The following is a 21,958-nucleotide window of genomic DNA, read 5'->3' as shown; positions in this document are numbered from 1 at the left end:
TGATAGAGTTGATAGAGATGCTCTGTGGAAGGTATTAAGAATATATGGTGTGGGAGGCAAGTTGTTAGAAGCAGTGAAAAGTTTTTATCGAGGATGTAAGGCATGTGTACGTGTAGGAAGAGAGGAAAGTGATTGGTTCTCAGTGAATGTAGGTTTGCGGCAGGGGTGTGTGATGTCTCCATGGTTGTTTAATTTGTTTATGGATGGGGTTGTAAGGGAGGTAAATGCAAGAGTCCTGGAAAGAGGGGCAAGTATGAAGTCTGTTGGGGATGAGAGAGCTTGGGAAGTGAGTCAGTTGTTGTTCGCTGATGATACAGCGCTGGTGGCTGATTCATGTGAGAAACTGCAGAAGCTGGTGACTGAGTTTGGTAAAGTGTGTGGAAGAAGAAAGTTGAGAGTAAATGTGAATAAGAGCAAGGTTATTAGGTACAGTAGGGGTGAGGGTCAAGTCAATTGGGAGGTGAGTTTGAATGGAGAAAAACTGGAGGAAGTGAAGTGTTTTAGATATCTGGGAGTGGATCTGTCAGCGGATGGAACCATGGAAGCGGAAGTGGATCATAGGGTGGGGGAGGGGGCGAAAATTTTGGGAGCCTTGAAAAATGTGTGGAAGTCGAGAACATTATCTCGGAAAGCAAAAATGGGTATGTTTGAGGGAATAGTGGTTCCAACAATGTTGTATGGTTGCGAGGCGTGGGCTATGGATAGAGATGTGCGCAGGAGGATGGATGTGCTGGAAATGAGATGTTTGAGGACAATGTGTGGTGTGAGGTGGTTTGATCGACTAAGTAACGTAAGGGTAAGAGAGATGTGTGGAAATAAAAAGAGCGTGGTTGAGAGAGCAGAAGAGGGTGTTTTGAAATGGTTTGGGCACATGGAGAGAATGAGTGAGGAGAGATTGACCAAGAGGATATATGTGTCGGAGGTGGAGGGAACGAGGAGAAGAGGGAGACCAAATTGGAGGTGGAAAGATGGAGTGGAAAAGATTTTGTGTGATCGGGGCCTGAACATGCAGGAGGGTGAAAGGAGGGCAAGAAATAGAGTGAATTGGAGTCATGTGGTATACAGGGGTTGACGTGCTGTCAGTGGATTGAAGCAAGGCATGTGAAGCGTCTGGGGTAAACCATGGAAAGCTGTGTAGGTATGTATATTTGCGTGTGTGGACGTGTGTATGTACATGTGTATGGGGGGGGGGGGGGTTGGGCCATTTCTTTCGTCTGTTTCCTTGCGCTACCTCGCAAACGCGGGAGACAGCGACAAAGTATAAAAAAAAAAAAAAAAAAAAAAAAATATATATATATATATATATATATATATATATATATATATATGATATATATATATATATATATATATATATATATATATATATATATATATATATATATATATATATATATATTAGAAAAAATATAAGAACATGTAAATGAATATAGCATAAAAGAAACAAGGTTGTGATTGATGGTAATTCAGTTGGATGATTGAAGTCACTGAATAATAATCTGCCATTACTCATCTATTTACCGTAATATGTTTGATTATCAAGTTTCAGCACATACCATAAACCATAGCAGGCCTAATGAAAGTGCACTAGCTCTAACCAGTTCTATAGTTCCCAACTAAAATATTGTTATATAAATTATGTTGACATATATACACATTATCTAAAAACAAGCATCTTTAGTAAGAGGAATATCGTGAGATGCAAGTACAAGCAATAAGTCATAATGCAAAGACAGGTTTTCATAGTTTGAAAAAAATGAAATGGATGGCCTTGGCAGTGTACATTGCATATGCATAGAGTTCTATGATTTGGGTCTCAAAAATTCATAGATGCATGAAATGAATGAATATAATGAAATATTGTGTGACATGATTCATGAAATTCCAGAACACTAGTGATTCTTTCATAAGACATTCAAGTAGAGGGTGTTGTGAGTCAACATAAATGTCTGTGTTCTCAAATGAGCTAACAGAGAAACATGGGTTTTAGTAAAAATATTCATACTGAATGAAATGTGTGATCTTCCTCACACCAAGTCAGGTGTATTTCAAGCAATTCTTAACTGCCATGCTTGAACTGGAAAAAGGCTGAAAATGGAAACCGCCACTGCCCCTCTTCTGAATTAGTTAAATAACTACAAATAAATACATACAGAGCTCAATCCTAATTACACATGCACCAAATAAATAGAAGGACATGGAGCTCTGCTTAAATAGAATAAATTTTTCTAAAACCATAAAACTGCATCAGTATTGTACAGACGACAAAGATCCCCTTTTCACCAATATGACAAAATCATTCTACATTATCTCACTGACACCTAAATCACAGCTACAGTATATTATACGAGCACTCTGTAAAACCACAATCAAAATGATAATTACTGTCCCAGTCTGAAAACTGCACATCTGAATACCACAATACTCTATCGAAAACTATTAGGTACATGACAAGACACCATTTTACACAAAATCATTGGACTCTCCCTTACGATACAACTTTACTGAAAGTCTAACTTGTCAAAGCAATATCCTGTAGTTCCCCACTCTGCCTTCATCAATAACAAAGCACCCTAGACTTGTGAAACAGCTTTTTAGACATCTGTTGTTCACTGCTGATTGCTCATGACAGTTCTCACGTGTTCTACGCAGTGCTCCATCTCTTCATGGTCTGACTGACATTGTTCTAACCTGGAAGAAGAAAATGTCTTAAACCAACGAAAATCAATAATAAACTCATTTAAAGAAGTAATAAACCAGACACTTTTAATCCCTCCCAATGAACCTGAGGGCTTTTCATAATTGTTTGGCATTTCCTGCATAGTGACATAATACCAGGAACAGATAAAGGAAAGCCTCATTTGCTCATATCTAATCTGCCCTGTAAACTAACGTTCATCAAGTAAACACCTTCAATGGTTAACTGCACGGAAATTCTATTCACTACAGGTACACCATTGAATTTCCAGCAACTGATGGTTCGGCACCTCTTTTAGTCTGGTCAAAATTACGTGAGGGAACTTGAAATTACTGCGGCCACCAGACTAGTTTACTGGGCAGCCACAGATGGCATTGTGTGTAGGGCGCGCTTATTTACATTCTTTACACTGCACTTGTTAGTGGTGATACTGCAATTCTGTGAGATTCTTAGCTTATTTTGCTTAAAACTAACCCTACCAATGGCTTCTAAGATATATAAGCGTGTCAGTTGTGGTGTCAAACATAAACACCAGTCCATATAGATCCAAGATAAAGTAGAACTGTTGAAAAACTGGGCTGTGGTGTTTCGGTGCGTAAGCTGTGTGACACCTACAGTACTAGTTCATCAACTGTTTAGGATATAAAGAAGCAAAGGGAGAAAATTTTGAAATTCTATGCAGACAGCAATTCCAAGAAGCAAATGACGATCAGAAAAACTATGAAAGATGGTAAGAGTACTGAGCATGATCAAGTAATGATGGAATGGTTTCGAAAGCGTCGTAGTGATAAAGTGGACTTGTCAGGTAGCATGATAATGGACCAGGCTAAGTTGTTCCATAAAGGACTTGAATTATAACATAAGCGTGACTATAGTGAACGATGGCTTCAAAGATTCAAGAAGCATCATGGAATTTCCATGAATAAAATGTGCAGAGAAAAGTTTTCTGTAAACCACGAAGGAGCTTCTGAGAGTGTGGAAGGATTTGCGAAACTCATGGCTGACGAGTACCTCAGTCCTTAGCAGGTGTATAATGCAGACAAAACTGCATTATTCTGGTGATGCACACCTAGGAAAACATTAACAACAGAAGACAAAGAAGACCCAACAGGATTCAAACTAATGTACTATTGTACAAGTACCTGTATTTCATTTATCTATTTAATTTACATTTAATATTTGCTTAATTTGAATTTCTAGCAGTCCATGGTATACTTTAGACACATGGGAGATGTATAATTAGTGGGTTAGAAGTATGGTGATGAATTATTATTACATGACCACGGATGGTCCGGCAAAATGGTTAATCCGGCAAGACTTTGGAACCAAAAGTGCCGGAAAATCGGTGCTGAACCTGTATCAGTGTGACATACACCAAACTCTCCCACTCACATTCAAGCTATCTCCACTTTCACAGAAAGGGTGCCATTCACCACAGGGCATTTCAGCATACCTTGTTCAGCTTTCTTAAATATACTCCACATACTACCCTGTCATTCCTTAATCAACCCTTCTTGCACCACATATCATATTCAAACATTTCATTTCTGACAAATCTGCCATTTGTACATTCACATTAAGGACCCACACCCTGCATCCATTCTCTCTAATATTAAAATACCCCAAGGGGTGTTTCGAGATTCTGATTCCCTCAGCTGACAGCACCCAGATGTAATTTTCCCTTGCCCATAATTCATAGCCATGGTATTGCATTGCCTTTACTTGATTGTAACATTTGTGTTGTATATATTTTGCCAATTTGTAAAGTATATCATAACTATAATTTTTTCTATTATACTTTGTCGCTGTCTCCCACGTTAGTGAGGTAGTGCAAGGAAACAGATGAAAGAATGGCCCAACCCACCTACATACACATGTATATACATAAACACCCACACACACACACACAAATACATACCTGTACATTTCAATGTATACGTGCATATACATATGGACATATACATATATACTTTTTTTTTTTTTTTTGCTTTGTCGCTGTCTCCCGCGTTTGCGAGGTAGCGCAAGGAAACAGACGAAAGAAATGGCCCAACCCACCCCTATTCACATGTATATACATACGTCCACACACACAAATATACATACCTACACAGCTTTCCATGGTTTACCCCAGACGCTTCACATGCCCTGATTCAATCCACTGACAGCACGTCATACCCGGTATACCACATCAATCCAATTCACTCTATTCCTTGCCCTCCTTTCACCCTCCTGCATGTTCAGGCCCCGATCACACAAAATCTTTTTCACTCCATCTTTCCACCTCCAATTTGGTCTCCCACTTCTCCTCGTTCCCTCCACCTCCGACACATATATCCTCTTGGTCAATCTTTCCTCACTCATTCTCTCCATGTGCCCAAACCATTTCAAAACACCCTCTTCTGCTCTCTCAACCACGCTCTTTTTATTTCCACACATCTCTCTTACCCTTACGTTACTTACTCGATCAAACCATCTCACACCACACATTGTCCTCAAACATCTCATTTCCAGCACATCCATCCTCCTGCGCACAACTCTATCCATAGCCCACGCCTCGCAACCATACAACATTGTTGGAACCACTATTCCTTCAAACATACCCATTTTTGCTTTCCGAGATAATGTTCTTGACTTCCACACATTCTTCAAGGCTCCCAGGATTTTCGCCCCCTCCCCCACCCTATGATTCACTTCCGCTTCCATGGTTCCATCCACTGCCAGATCCACTCCCAGATATCTAAAATACTTTACTTCCTCCAGTTTTTCTCCATTCAAACTTACCTCCCAATTGACTTGACCCTCAACCCTACTGTACCTAATTACCTTGCTCTTATTCACATTTACTCTTAACTTTCTTCTTTCACACACTTTATCAAACTCAGTCACCAGCTTCTGCAGTTTCTCACATGAATCAGCCACCAGCGCTGTATCATCAGCGAACAACAACTGACTCACTTCCCAAGCTCTCTCATCCCCAACAGACTTCATACTTGCCCCTCTTTCCAAAACTCTTGCATTCACCTCCCTAACAACCCCATCCATAAACAAATTAAACAACCATGGAGACATCACACACCCCTGCCGCAAACCTACATTCACTGAGAACCAATCACTTTCCTCTCTTCCTACACGTACACATGCCTTACATCCTCGATAAAAACTTTTCACTGCTTCTAACAACTTGCCTCCCACACCATATATTCTTAATACCTTCCACAGAGCATCTCTATCAACTCTATCATATGCCTTCTCCAGATCCATAAATGCTACATACAAATCCATTTGCTTTTCTAAGTATTTCTCACATACATTCTTCAAGGCAAACACCTGATCCACACATCCTCTACCACTTCTGAAACCACACTGCTCTTCCCCAATCTGATGCTCTGTACATGCCTTCACCCTCTCAATCAATACCCTCCCATATAATTTACCAGGAATACTCAACAAACTTATACCTCTGTAATTTGAGCACATGCACATATTCATACATGCTGCATTTATCCATTCCCACCGCCACACATGAAATGGCACCCCCCTCCCACCGTGTGTGCACAAGGTAACGCTAAGAAAAGACAACAAGGGCCACATTCATTTACACTCAGTCTCTAGCTGTCATGTGCAATGCATCGCAACCACAGCCCCCTTTCCACATCCAGGCCCCACAAAACTTTCCATGGTTTACCCAAGACGCTTCACATGCCCTGGTTCAATCCACTGTCAGCACGTCAACCCCAGTATACCACAACATTCCAATTCACTCTATTCCTTGCACGCCTTTCATCCTCCTGTATGTTCAGGCCCCGATCACTCAAAATCTTTTTCACTCCATCCTTCCACCTCCAATTTGGTCTCCCATTTCTCCTCGTTCCCTCTACCTCTGACAAATACATCCTCTTTGTCAATCTTTCCTCACTCATTCCCTCCATGTGACCAAACCATTTCAATACACTCTCTTCTACTCTCTTAACAACATTCTTTTTATTACCACACATAAGTCTTACCCTTTCATTACTTACTCAATCAAACCACCTCACACCACATATTGTCCTCAAACATCTCATTTCCAACACATCCACCCTCCTCCGCAAAACCTTATCTACAGCCCATGCCCCGCAACCATTTAACATTGTTGGGACCACTATTCCTTCAAAGATACCCATTTATGTTTTCCAAGATAATTTTCTCGCCTTCCACACATTCTTCAACGCTCCCAGAACCTTGCCCCCCACCCTGTGACTCACTTCCTCTTCCAAGGTTCTATCCTCTACTAAATCCACTCCCAGATATCTAAAACACTTCACTTCCTCCAGTTTTTCTCCATTCAAACTTACCTCCCAATTAACTTGTCCCTCAACCTTACTGTACCTAATAACCTTGCTCTTATTCACATTTACTCTCAGCTTTCTTCTTTCACACACTTTACCAAACTCAGTCACCAACTTTTGCAGTCTCTCACCCGAATCAGCCACCAGCGGACAACTGACTCACTTCCTAAGCCCTCTCATCCACAAGACTGCATATTTGCCCATCTCATCATTATTATCATTATTATTATTATCATTATTTATTCATTTTATATTATTTATTTTGCTTTGTCGCTGTCTCCCGCATTAGTGAGGTAGCACAAGGAAACAGACAAAAGAATGGCCCAACCCACCCACATACACATGTATATACATACATGTCCACACACGCAAATATACATACCTATACATCTCAACGTATACATATTTATATATAAACACACAGACATATACATATATACACATGTACATAATTCATAGTCTGCCTTTATCTATTCCCATCGCCACCTCGCCACACATGAAATAACAACCTCCTCCCCCTTCATGTGTGCGAGGTAGCTAGGAAAGGACAACAAAGGCCACATTCGTTCACACTCAGTCTCTAGCTGTCATGTAGTAATGCAGTGAAACCACAGCTACCTTTCCACATCCAGGCCCCACAGAAATTTCCATGGTTTACCCCAGACACTTCACATTCCCTGGTTCAATCCATTGACAGCACGTCAACCCCAGTATCCCACATCGTTCCAATTCACTCTTTTCCTTGCATGCCTTTCACCCTCCTGCATATTCACACACACACACAAATACATACCTGTACATTTCAATGTATACGTGCATATACATATGGACACATACATATATACTTTTTTTTTTTTTGCTTTGTCGCTGTCTCCCGCGTTTGCGAGGTAGCGCAAGGAAACAGACGAAAGAAATGGCCCAACCCACCCCTATACACATGTATATACATACGTCCACACACACAAATATACATACCTACACAGCTTTCCATGGTTTACCCCAGACGCTTCACATGCCCTGATTCAATCCACTGACAGCACGTCAACCCCGGTATACCACATCAATCCAATTCACTCTATTCCTTGCCCTCCTTTCACCTTCCTGCATGTTCAGGCCCCGATCACACAAAATCTTTTTCACTCCATCTTTCCACCTCCAATTTGGTCTCCCACTTCTCGTTCCCTCCACCTCTGACACATATGTCCTATTGGTCAATCTTTCCTCACTCATTCTCTCCATGTGACCAAACCATTTCAAAACACCCTCTTCTGCTCTCTCAACCACACTCTTTTTATCACCACACATCTCTCTTACCCTATCATTACTTCCTCGATCAAACCACCTCACACCACATATTGTCCTCAAACATCTCATTTCCAGCACATCCACCCTCCTCCGCACAACTCTATCCATAGCCCACGCCTCACAACCATATAACATTGTTGGGACCACATACCCATTTTTGCTTTCCGAGATAATGTTATCGACTTCCACACATTCTTCAATGCTCCAAGAATTTTCGCCCCCTCCCCCACCCTATGATTCACTTCCGCTTCCATGCTTCCATCCGCTGCCAAATCCACTCCCAGATATCTAAAACACTTCACTTCCTCCAGTTTTTCTCCATTCAAACTTAACTCCCAATTAACTTGACCCTCAACCCTACTGTACCTAATAACCTTGCTCTTATTCACAGTTACTCTCAGCTTTCCTCTTTCACACACTTTATCAAACTCAGTCACCAGCTTCTGCAGTTTCTCACATGAATCAACCACCATGAATCAATCATCAGCGAACAACAACTGACTCACTTCCCAAGCTCTCTCATCAACACCAGACTGCATACTTGCCCCTCTTTCCAAAACTCTTGCATTCACCTCCCTAACAACCCCATCCATAAACAAATTAAACAACCATGGAGACATCACACACCCCTGCCGCAAACCTACATTCCTCTCTTCCTACACGTACACATGGATTACATCCTCGATAAAAACTTTTCACTGCTTCTAACAACTTGCCTCCCACACCATATATTCTTAATACCTTCCACAGAGCATCTCCATCAACTCTATCATATGCCTTCTCCAGATCCATTAATGCTACATACAAATCCATTTGCTTTTCTAAGTATTTTCTAAGTATTTCTCACATACATTCTTCAAAGCAAACACCTGATTCACACATCCTCTACCACTTCTGAAACCACACTGCTCTTCCCCAATCTGATGCTCTGTACATGCCTTCACCCTCTCAAGCAATACCGTCCCATATATTTTCCCAGGAATACTCAACAAACTTATACCTCTGTAATTTGAGCACTCACTTTTATCTCCTTTCCCTTTGCACAATGGCACTATGCAAGCATTTCGCCAATCCTCAGGCACTTCACCATAAGTCATACATATATTAAATAACCTTACCAACCAGTCAACAATACAGTTTTTACTACCTCTTCTCTGTTTACCAAATCATTTTCCCTAACCCTCTCACTTTGCACACCTCCTCGACCAAAACACCCTATATCTGCCACTCTATCATCAAGCACATTCAACAAACCTTCAAAATACTCACTCCATCTCCTTCTCACATCACCACTACTTGTTATCACCTCCCCATTAGCCCCCTTCACTGAAGTTCCCATTTGTTCCCTTGTTTTACGCACTTTATCTACCTCCTTCCAAAACATCTGTTTATCCTCCCTAAAATTTAATGATACTCTCTCACCCCAACTCTCATTTGCCCTCTTTTTCACCTCTTGCACCTTTCTCTTGACCTCCTGCCTCTTTCTTTTATACATCTCCCACTCATTTGCATTATTTCTCTACAAAAATCGTCCAAATGCCTCTCTCTTCTATTTCACTAATAATCTTACTTCTTCATCCCACCACTCACTACCCTTTCTAATCTGTCCACCCCCCATGCTTCTCATGCCACAAGCATCTTTTGCACAAGCCATCACTGCTTCCCTAAATACATCCCATTCCTCCTCCACTCCCCTTACCTCCTTTGTTCTCAACTTTTTCCATTCTGTACTCAGTCTCTCCTGGTACTTCCTCACACAAGTCTCCTTCCCAAGCTCACTTACTCTCACCACTCCTTTCACCCCAACATTCTCTCTTCTGAAAACCTCTACAAATCTTCACCTTCACCTTCACAAGATAATGATCAGACATCCCTCCAGTTGCACCTCTCAGCACATTAACATCCAAAACTCTCTATTTCGCACGCCTATCAATTAACACGTAATCCAGTAACGCTCTCTGGCCATCTCTCCTACTTACATATGTATACTTATGTATATCTCTCTCTTTTTAAACCAGGTATTCCCAATCACCAGTCCTTTTTCAGTACATAAATCTACAAGCTCTTCACCATTTACATTTACAACACTGAACACCCCATGTACACCAATTGTTCCCTCAACTGCCACATTACTCACCTTTGCATTCAAATCACCCATCACTATAACCCGGTCTCGTGCATCAAAACTACTAACACACTCACTCAGCTGCTCCTAAAACACTTGTCTCTCGTGATCTTTCTTCTCATGCCCAGGTGCATATGCACCAATAATCACCCATCTCTCTCCATCCACTTTCAGTTTTACCCATATCAATCTAGAGTTTACTTTCTTACACTCTATCACATACTCCCACCACTCCTGTTTCAGGAGTAGTGCTACTCTTTCCCTTGCTCTTGTCCTCTCACCAACCCCTGACTTTCTCCCAAGACATTCCCAAACCACTCTTCCCTTTTACTCTTGAGCTTTGTTTTACTCAGAGCCAAAACATCCAGGTTCCTTTCCTCAAACGTACTACCTATCTCTCCTTTTTTCTCATCTTGGTTACATCCACACACATTTAGACACCCCAATCTGAGCCTTCGAGGAGGATGAGCACTCCCTGCGTGACTCCTTCCTCTGTTTCCCCTTTTAGAAAGCTAAAATACAAGGAGGGGAGGGTTTCCAGCCCCCCTGCTCCCATCCCCTTTAGTCGCCTTCTACAACACGTGAGGAATGCGTGGTAAGTATTCTTTCTCCCCTATTATTATCATTATTATTATTATCATTATTATTATTATCATTATTATCATCATCGTTATCATCATTATCATTATTATTATCAATATTACTGTGTTTGTGTAAAGAGATTTCTTGGTTGAAAACTTATCTGGATTTTAATAATATAACTTTTTGTACCCTGTAAATAATTTCTTTCTTTTTGTACTATTTGTTTCTATAATGTAAATTAATCACAAGGATTAATCCTTGTGATCAATTTCGTCCCTTCACTTTAAAGTAGCATTAACTGTGTTGCATAATATTATATTCCCAGAATCTTTGGCTTTCCATCTTTCCAGAGACTCCTCAATGCACCTAAGACCTTTGCCCCTTCCCCAACCCTACAGTTCATTTCAACGATCAAATATGCATTGTGGCAGTTCACTTGACACTCGGGCCTTACTCCTGCACTTTTTAGAAACATGAACAAAAAACAAACAAAACTCACGTCACTGCAGTAAAAGTGGTGGGCAAAATATACTTTTGATATGGCTTTTTCTGTTATATCAAATTATACTTATCAAACAACTTAAAAAAACATAAATTTTAGGGGATGGAAATGAAAACTTAGTGAGATGATGCAGGGTTAAACACCCACATTCCACCTTCTGCATACCAAACACTTCATCCGCACATGTAAGCAATTCCCTAGATACTTTCCATTCCCCACCCACTCCCCTTATTTTGTTTACTCCCACCTTTTACCATTCCTCTCCCAATCTCTCTTCTTATCACCAGACACAAGCCTCTTTTCCAAGCTTTCTCAATTTCACCAACCTCTTCCCTCCTATGCCATTTCCTCATTTCCTTAAGCCACTACAAACTTTCACACTTGCCTCAACCATGAAGTGATCAGACATCCTACTACCTGCCCCTCTCAGCATCTTCACATCCAGAAGTCTGTTCTGCACAACTATCGATTAGTACACAGCCCAATAATTTCCATACACCCCTATCCATAAATATATGTACCTTTTCAAACAAGTATACCCAATCAACAGACTTATTCAACAAACAACTCCACAAGCTGCTTAAAGCTTTTCATTAAGCTAGGTAGACCCATTCCCCCATCCCAATCATAACCACAACAGCCACAACACCCACTCTTTCATTCAAATCACTCATCACTCAAAATGCTCAATCTCTTGCATCAAAATTACTGAAGAACACACTTAGCTCTTCCACTTCCATACACATCTCTTCCTCATTCCTCTCCATACCAGGTATATAAGCAGTGACAGTCATCAATTATTGTAATCCACTTTTCATTCTTACCCACATCAGTCTGGAGGGACTAAGTTGTTGCTGTTCGCCGACAGATAATACAGCACTGGTGGTTGATTCAAGTGAGAAACTGCAGAAGTTGGTGACTGAGTTTGAAAGACTGTGTGAGAGTAGAAAGTTGAAAGTAAATGTGGATAAAAGCAAGGTTCAGCAGGGTTGAGGGACAAGTTAGTTGATATATAAGTTTGAATGGAGAAAATTGGGGGAAGTGAAGTGTTTTATATATCTGGGAGTGTGCTGTGAGGTGCAGCTGGAGGAACATCTGATCACTATCTTTTGGAGGTGAGGGTAAAGATTTGCAGAGGTTTTCAAAAAAGGGGAGACAATGTCGGGGAGAAGTGATTGGTGAGAGTGAGTGAGTTTGGAAAGAAGGTTTGTGAGAGGAAACACCAGGAGAGATTGAGTGTAGAATGGCAAAAGGTGAGAGCAAATGAAATGAGGGGAGTGGGTGAAGAATGGGAGGTATTTAGGTAAGCAGTGATGGCATGTGTAAGAGATGCATGTGGCATGCAAAATGTTGGAGGTGGGCAGTTCAGAAAGGGGAGTGAGTGGTGGGATGAAGAAGTAAAGTTAGCAGTGAAAGAGAAAAGAGAGGTGTTTGCACAGTACTCACAAGGGAGGAGTGCTAATGGTTAGCAGATGTATAAAAGTGGCAGGAGGTCAAGATGAAGGTGCAGGGGTTGGAAAAGAGAGCAAATGAGAGCTGGGGTAAGACAGTATCCTTAAGCTTTAAGGAGAATAAGATGTTCTGGAAGGAGGTAAATCATATGCAAAAGACATGAGAACAAATGGGAACATCGGTGAAAGGGACAAAAGAGAAAGTGATAACAGGCAGAGATGGAGTGAGTATTTTGAAGGGTTTTTAAAAACGTTTCACAACAGAGTGGTAGATGTAAGATGTTCTGTTCAAGGTGGTATGCAAAGAGAGAGTCATGGAGAGTGATTTGGAGAAGAGAGAAGAGGCAGTGAAAGCCTTGCAGAAGATGAAGTGCAGCACGGTGGCATGAGTGGATGGCACTCCATATGAATTTAATAAGTGTTAATTGGTTGGTAAGGATGTTCAATGTATGTATGATCATGGTGAGGTGCCTGAGGATAGGCAGAATGCATGCATGGTGCCATTATATAAAGGGAAAGGGGATAAAGGTGTGTGTTCAAACCACAAAGGTATGAGTTTGTTGAGTATACCTGTTAAGTTGTATGGGAGGATATTGATTGAGAGGATGAAAGCATGTACTGAGAATCAGATTGGGGAGGAGCAGTGGGGTTTCAGAAGCATGGAGGATGTGCGTATCAGGTGTTTGCTTTGAAGAAAGTATACGAGAAATACTTAGAAATACAGGTGGATTTCTCTGTGGAATTTATGGATTTGGAGAAGGCTTATGATGGGGTTGACTGAGATACTTTATGGAAGGTCTCAAGAATACATGGTGTGGGAGGTAAGCTGCTAGAAGCAGTGAGAAGTTTTTATAAAGGGTGTGAGGCATGTGTAAGAGTAAAAAGAAAGGAGAGTGAATGGTTCCCAGTGAAAGTCGGTCTGCAACAGGGGTACGTGATGTCCCCATGGTTGTTTAATTTGTTTATGGATGGAGTGGTGACAAAGGTAAATGCAAGATAAGAGGGCCTGGGAAGTGAGTCATCTATTGTTCGCCGATGATACAGCACTGGCAGCTGATTCCTATGAGAAGCTGCAGAAGCTGGTGACTGAGTTTTGCAGTGTGTGTGAAAGGAGAAAGTTGAGAGTAAATGTGATTAAAAGCAAGTAGAGCTGAGGGTCAAGTTAGATGGAAAGTATGTGTGAATGAAGAAAAATTCAAAGATGTGAAGTATTCTAGATATCCAGGAGTAGATTTGGCAGCAAATGGAACCATGGAAGTGGAAGCAAGTCATAGGATGGGGCAAAAGTTCTGGGAGTGAGGAAGAATGTCTGGAAAGAGAGAACATGATCTTGGATAGCAAAAATGGGTATGTTTGAAGGAATAGTAGTTCCAACAATGTTATATGGTTGCAAGACATGGGCTATACAGATGTTCCCTGATATACATCCAAGTTCTGTTCTGACCGACCAGTCAGATCTCGAAATGGACATAAGTCAGAGATGTGTCATCACGGCATGTAGAATTCATATACCTGTACAGCATTCTCTTATTCTACTCAATTTCTATTATGGTTATCTTGTTTTTTATCTAATCAGCTTTATCTGTAGTTTTTTAACCTTTTATTTAAGAATCTTTAGTTCATGGATTGATTCATCCAACCTTTCAATGAACTTTCCGGCAGCTCCTTCGTCAGCACTTGCTACTTCACCAGTGACATGAGCATTGTGCAAGCTGTATCTTCTTTTAAATCTACTCAACCAACCATGACTTGTTATGAAGTTCTCAATATAATAATTTCCTGTTTGATCCTTCAAAGTCTCAAAAAGACTTCTAGCCTTCGCCTGTACAGTTAGAAAGCTTTGTGGTACCCGTTTTTGAATCTGAGTTTCCATCCCAGCATCATCAACTTTTCCATTTCGTGGATGGGCCTTCATTGTTGCTTTGTTATTCTTGTAGACTTCATACTTGCCAAACCTTTCAACTGCTTCACATATATTTTTCTTTGTCCTTTGAGATTATGGACACCATCTAATAGGGCATGGGACAACTGTAGATCATGTGATCACATTAACTTTTTTCCTCCTTCACAGTAGGTGATTACTTTCATTTTAAATTTCAAATTATGCATCTTCCTCAGCATCTTGCCAGATCTATCAATATGTGATGGGTTTATCCTCTTGCTAGTTATCTTCTTTGGGGTTTAATACAAAAATGGTTTAATCCAGCAGGAAAATTTGTTAGATTCACTTGAATAACGTGCACAAATTGAATTGTAACTGAAAGTGAGAACTGAGAGAGATGCTATGATGTACACAATGCTGGGATCGTCTGACATTCATTATTGAACGCAGCAGCCATTAGCACTGACTGGGCAGACATACAACCAAGCATAATTCTTATATTCAAGTACATCATTTAATTCTTTTTTTCAGGTCATATGTACGGACGGTCATAAGTCGGGTAGCATCTGTATTAAGGGTTGTGCGTATGAGGATGTACGTGTTGGAAATGAAATGTTTGAGGATAATATGTGGTGTGAGGTGGTTTGAATGAGTAAGTAATGAGAGGGTCAGAGAGACGTGTGGAAATAAAAAGTGTGGTTGAGAGAGGAGACAGTCTATTGAAATGGGGTGGACATATGGAGAGAATGAGTGAGGAAAGATTGACAAAGATACATGCATCAGAAGTGGTGAGAACAAGGAGAACCAAGAGACCGAATTAGAGATGGAAGGATGGAGTGATAAAGATTTTGAGCGATCGAGACCTGAACATAAAGGAGGGTGAAAGGCATGCATGGAATAAAGTGAACTGGAATGATGTGGTATACAAGGGTCAACATGCAGTCAATGGACTGAACCAGGGTATGTCTAATGTCTGGACCAACCATGGAAACACCTGTGAAGCCTGGATGTGGATAGGGAACAGTGGTTTCAGTGCATTACGCATGACAGCTAGAGAATAAATGTGAGCCATTGTAGCCTTTCTTCACGTTTCTTGGCGCTACCTCGCGTTCAAAATAATCATATCAAGTAAGTTAAAGAAATTTGTTTGCACATTTTTTGAGTCCTAATTTCCTTATCAAACCTATCTATGAAGAGTATATTTCAATATTATCATTCTCAGCATCTGGCCTCGTTATTCTATTATCAGTCCGACTGTTCACTTTAGCACTGTCCTTCATCTTTCCCTTCTGAAGTGTTGTCAACATGATGTCCCATTTGCTACACTAATAGAGTGGAGCAAGTTCCCCAACCTGAAAGTCCTCACATTACAGTTGCATATTCCGTTTTTCTGTCTCAAGCATCCAACACACATCGTTGAAGTAACCTTAGATCTAAATGAAAGGCTTTCCTAAAAGTACTTGAATATGTTTACAGATGATGCAAAAGTCATGGGGGAAGTAAAAAGTAAGGAGGATGCATTAGCTTACAAGGGGATCTAAACAGATTCCACAGTTGGTCTGATACATGGCTGATAAAATTCAACTCAGGTAAATGTAAAGAAATAAGGATGAAACAAAGTAATAGAAGGGCACAAAATATCATCATCTAACAGGAAATAAGCTTCAGGGTTGCAAATGTAAGGACTTTGGAGTCAAACCCCCTTGCTCCATCAACAGCAGTGTCCCTCAAGGTTATCTCCAGTCCCCTACACTTATTTTCATTTTCATCAACAATTTCCTCTCTTCCACAAATAACCAGATGCACTCATATCCTGACGACACAACACTGCACTCATCCACATACTTCAATTCTTCTCCTTCTCTCACTCAATCTGCAGCTTCCTCAATGAACTCAGACCTGGACAGGATATTTCAGTGGGGTAGATGAAATCTACTGAACTTTACTGCCTCCAAGACCCAATTTCTACCCATCTTTATAAAAAACTCCTCACAACTCTCATGTCTCCTTTAAAAGTTCTGTAATTTCACCTCAATGAACATACTTGGTATTATAGTAACATACACTCTTTCCTGGAAACCCAACATTACAGAAATTGGTAAGTCTGCCTCTGAACAACTGCTCTGTTTATACAAAGGACTGATTCATCCTTGTACGGAGTACTACTCTCACATCTGGGGTGGTTCTAGCTCTGCACCCTTACTTGATAGCGTAGAAAGTGGTTCTACTTACAAACTATCCCTGAATAACTTCAAAACTTGAACCTCTTACCTATGAACAATATTGGTTCACTTTCCCTCTTTTTAGATATTACTTTGGTTTCTGCTCCTAAGAATTGGCTGCCTGTGTGCCCTCACCACTAGCTAGACCACATAATAAACTGCAAGCTGGTGCATCACATGATTACTGAATGAACATTGGCAACTCAAGGGTGGGTCGTTTTGATAACTGTTTTTTTCCTTGCACCTGGTAGCTTTGGAATTCTCTTGCTTTTCATGTCTTTCCCAATAACTATGATCTGGCACAATTTAAGTTTTTCATTCTCCAAAATTCATAAAGACCTTTCCTTGTCTCTTCTTCTTCCCTTTCATAATCCTCTTTATAATTCAATGAAGGCCCGGCCTTAATGTGGAATTTAGTCTAAGAATGGAGCATCCAACAAAAACATATCTAAAAAGAAAAAAAATATCCCCTAACTATCACCAGAGTCCCACATTAAAAGAAAATTATAGAAGACAAACTGTCTTCTGGCAGATATCAGAATAGCTTTCAAGTATATGGATAAAGAAATATTTAACAACCTATTTCCTACATTGCATATGGTCAAAATTGGAATATGTTTCTCAAGCTTGGTTACCACACCTAAAGAAGAACACAGAGGTAATAGAAAATATCCAGAGGAGAGCAACAAAGTCTGTACCAGAATGAAGAGAGCGAGGAGGACAACAGAGACAATACCAGCATTAAGATAGCTAAGTTACAAGGAAAGGCAAAAGACAAAATTTTTCCACCACGGAAGAGAGAAGAGTTAAGGTTTACCTCACCACAACCTTTACATATCTAAAGGAGATTGAAAGCCTATCTGTTTGAGAGGAAAAACTTGTAAGCCTCTAACAACCATAGTAATTTGTTGAATCTTTCAAGCTATATAACAATTAATTTATTTATCTTATTTTATTTCATTTTGCTTTGTCGCTGTCTCCCGCGTTTGCGAGGTAGCGCAAGGAAACAGACGAAAGAAATGGCCAAACCCACCCCCATACACATGTATATACACACACGTCCACACACGCAAATATACATACCTATACATCTCAATGTACACATATATATACACACACAGACACATACATATATACCCATGCACACAATTCACACTGTTTGCCTTTATTCATTCCCATCGCCACCTTGCCACACATGGAATACTGTCCCCCTCCCCTGTCATGTGTGCAGGGTAGCGCTACGAAAAGACAACAAAGGCCTCATTCGTTCACACTCAGTCTCTAGCTGTCATGCAATAATGCCCGAAAACCACAGCTCCCTTTCCACATCCCATCCAGGCCCCACACAGCTTTCCATGGTTTATCCCAGACGCTTCACATGCCCTGATTCAATCCACTGACAGCACGTCAACCCCGGTATACCACATCGATCCAATTTACTCTATTCCTTGCCCGCCTTTCACCCTCCTGCATGTTCAGGCCCCGATCACTCAAAATCTTTTTCACTCCATCTTTCCACCTCCAATTTGGTCTCCCACTTCTCGTTCCCTCCACCTCCGACACATATATCCTCTTGGTCAATCTTTCCTCACTCATTCTCACCATGTGCCCAAACTATTTCAAAACACCCTCTTCTGCTCTCTCAACTACACTCTTTTTATTTCCACACATCTCTCTTACCCTTCCATTACTTACTCGATCAAACCACCTCACACCACATATTGTCCTCAAACATCTCATTTCCAGCACATCCACCCTCCTGCGCACAACTCTATCCATAGCCCACGCCTCGCAACCATACAACATTGTTGGGACCACTTTTCCTTCAAACATACCCATTTTTGCTTTCCGAGATAATGTTCTCGACTTCCAAACATTCTTCAAGGCTCCCAGGATTTTCGCCCCCTCCCCCACCCTATGATTCACTTCCGCTTCCATGGTTCCATCCGCTACCAGATCCACTCCCAGATATCTAAAACTTTTTACTTCCTCCAGTTTTTCTCCATTCAAACTTACCTCCCAATTGACTTGACCCTCAACCCTACTGTACCTAATTACCTTGCTCTTATTCACATTTACTCTTAACTTTCTTCTTTCACACACTTTACCAAACTCAGTCACCAGCTTCTGCAGTTTCTCACATGAATCAGCCACCAGCGCTGTATCATCAGCGAACAACAACTGACTCACTTCCCAAGCTCTCTCATCCACAACAGACTTCATTCTTGCCCCTCTTTCCAAAACTCTTGCATTCACTTCCCTAACAACCCCATCCATAAACAAATTAAACAACCATGGAGACACCACACACCCCTGCCGCAAACCTACATTCACTGAGAACCAATCACTTTCCTCTCTTCCTACACGTATACATGCCTTACATCCTCGATAAAAACTTTTCACTGCTTCTAACAACTTGCCACCCACACCATATATTCTTAATACCTTCCACAGAGCATCTCTATCAACTCTATCATATGCCTTCTCCAGATCCATAAATGCTACATACAAATCCATTTGCTTTTCCAAGTATTTCTCACATACATTCTTCAAAGCAAACACCTGATCCACACATCCTCTACCACTTCTGAAACCACACTGCTCTTCCCCAATCTGATGCTCTGTACATGCCTTCACCCTCTCAATCAATACCCTCCCATATAATTTACCAGGAATACTCAACAAACTTATACCTCTGTAATTTGAGCACTCACTCTTATCCCCTTTGCCTTTGTACAATGGCACTATGCACGCATTCCGCCAATCCTCAGGCACCTCACCATGAGTCATACATACATTAAATAACCTTACCAACCAGTCAACAATACAGTCACCCCTTTTTTAATAAATTCCACTGCAATACCATCCAAACCTGCTGCCTTGCCGGCTTTCATCTTCCGCAAAGCTTTTACTACCTATTCTCTATTTACCAAATCACTTTCCCCAACCCTCTCACTTTGCACACCACCTCGACCAAGACACCCTATATCTGCCACTATCATCAAACACATTCAACAAACCTTCAAAATACTCACTCCATCTCCTTCTCACATCACCACTACTTATCACCTCCCCATTAGCGCCCTTCACTGAAGTTCCCATTTGCTCCCTTGTCTTATGCACTTTATTTACCTCCTTCCAGAACATCTTTTTATTCTCCCTAAAATTTAATGATACTCTCTCACCCCAACTCTCATTTGCCCTCTTTTTCACCTCTTGCACCTCAGTGCATGAGATCACCAAAGTATGACAATACATAAAACCCACATGTAATAAGGGATTCTCATGGTAATCTGAAAAATGTGGGTGAAAAAAACATTTGTACCTAAGGGATTATATTTAACAATGAATACTATTTTTTTTTTTTTTCCAAAGGAAGGAACAGAGAAGGGGGCCGGGTGAGGATATTCCCTCAGAGGCCCAGTCCCCTGTTCTTAACGCTACCTCGCTGAGGCGGGAAATGGCGAATAGTATGAAAGAAAAGAAAGAACCATAAAAACAAATTAACTTGTGATGGGGAAACGGAAAGAGGTATGGGGAAAAACAATTAATGTGGGAGAAATGGAGAACAGGCATGGGAAAAACAACTAATGCTGCGGAAATTAAAGAATGGGGTAAAACTTCTTATTCTGGGGAAATAGAGAAGAGGCATGGGGTAAAACATCTAATGCTGAGGAAATGGAGAAGAGGCATGGGGTAAAACATCTAACGCTGGGAAAATGGAGAAGAAACGGGAAAAAATCATTACTTACTTCTTCAATAGTCTCTCTAGTTGATCATGGTTCAGATGCACTTCCTTAAGTCCTTGGAGGCAGTGTTGTGCAAGAGTTTTAAAGCAGACTCGCCGGCAATTGTTGTGTTGATGGGAGTCCCAAAGGGGAGTTGCTCGTACATAAGACCACGCAAGAAGAGTGTAGTCGACAAGACTCACCCACTGCTCAGCTTCTACTAGCTGAGTACACTGTTCCATAACAGTTTTCTATGGGAAAAAGTTTCAATGATGTTTAATGGTACATCATTACAAAAAAAGTAATTCAAAGGCAATAAAAATATAAAAAAAATAGGTACAACATCAATGGTTCGAAAAGATGGTGAGGTTCAATGTTGTACATACAAATAAGCAAGTGTTAAGACAATGACAATTTGAGTAAGGTCCACCTCATCAAAAACACCTTTTAAAAACTTACAAGTTACTTGTCTTCCTGACCGACAAAATTGTGGAAGAGAGGCAGTGTCAAAATACAGGTAATGTTAAATCAATAAACATTGATTTAAGATGTTTTATCCCTGGGGATAGGGGAGAAAGAATACTTCCCACGTATTCCCTGTTTGTTGTAGAAGTCGACTAAAGGGGACGGGAGCAGGGGGGGCTAGAAACCCTCCCCTCCTTGTCTTTTAACTTCTAAAAGGGGAAACAGAAGGAGTCACGTGGGGAGTGCTCATCCTCCTCGAAGGCTCAGGTTGGGGTGTCTAAATGTGTGTGGATGTAACCAAGATGAGAAAAAAGAAGAGATAGGAAGCATGTAAGGAATGGAACCTGGATGTTTTGGCACTGAGAGAAACGAAGCTCAAGGGTAAAGGGTAAAGTGGTTTGGGAATGTCTTGGGAGTAAATTCAGGGGTTGGTGAGAGGGCAAGAGCAAAGGAAGGAGTAGCACTACTCCTGAAGCAGGAGTTGCGGGATTATGTGATACAAAGTAAGAAAGTAAACTCTAGATTGATATGGGTAAAACTGAAAGTAGATGGAGAGAGATGGGTTATTATTGGTGCATATGCACCTGGGCATGAGAAGAAAGATCATGAGAGGCAAGTGTTTTGGAAGCAGCTGAGTGAGTTTGTTAGCAGTTTTGATGAATGAGACCGG

General features: G+C 40.9%; 1 protein-coding gene across 3 annotated transcripts in view; it reads right to left on the bottom strand.

Moving 5' to 3' along the window:
- Positions 1–2,231: 2,231 nt before the first annotated feature.
- The window catches only part of LOC139761304 (uncharacterized), a 58,276-nt gene continuing 38,549 nt past the window's right edge, over positions 2,232–21,958 (bottom strand). For all 3 annotated transcript variants that reach the window (XM_071685346.1, XM_071685347.1, XM_071685348.1), the window contains 2 exons: positions 20,848–21,074; positions 2,232–2,691 (listed from right to left, as the gene is read on the bottom strand). In XM_071685346.1, the coding sequence (XP_071541447.1) occupies positions 2,610–2,691; positions 20,848–21,074 (309 nt within the window). In that variant the 3' untranslated portion in view covers positions 2,232–2,609. The remainder of the gene's footprint in view (positions 2,692–20,847; positions 21,075–21,958) is intronic.

This window comes from Panulirus ornatus, chromosome 40 (assembly GCF_036320965.1).
Source record: "Panulirus ornatus isolate Po-2019 chromosome 40, ASM3632096v1, whole genome shotgun sequence".
NCBI classification, from domain to species: Eukaryota; Metazoa; Arthropoda; class Malacostraca; order Decapoda; family Palinuridae; genus Panulirus; species Panulirus ornatus.
Note: the sequence above shows the minus strand (reverse complement) of the source record. Positions and strands in the feature narration are given on the sequence as shown.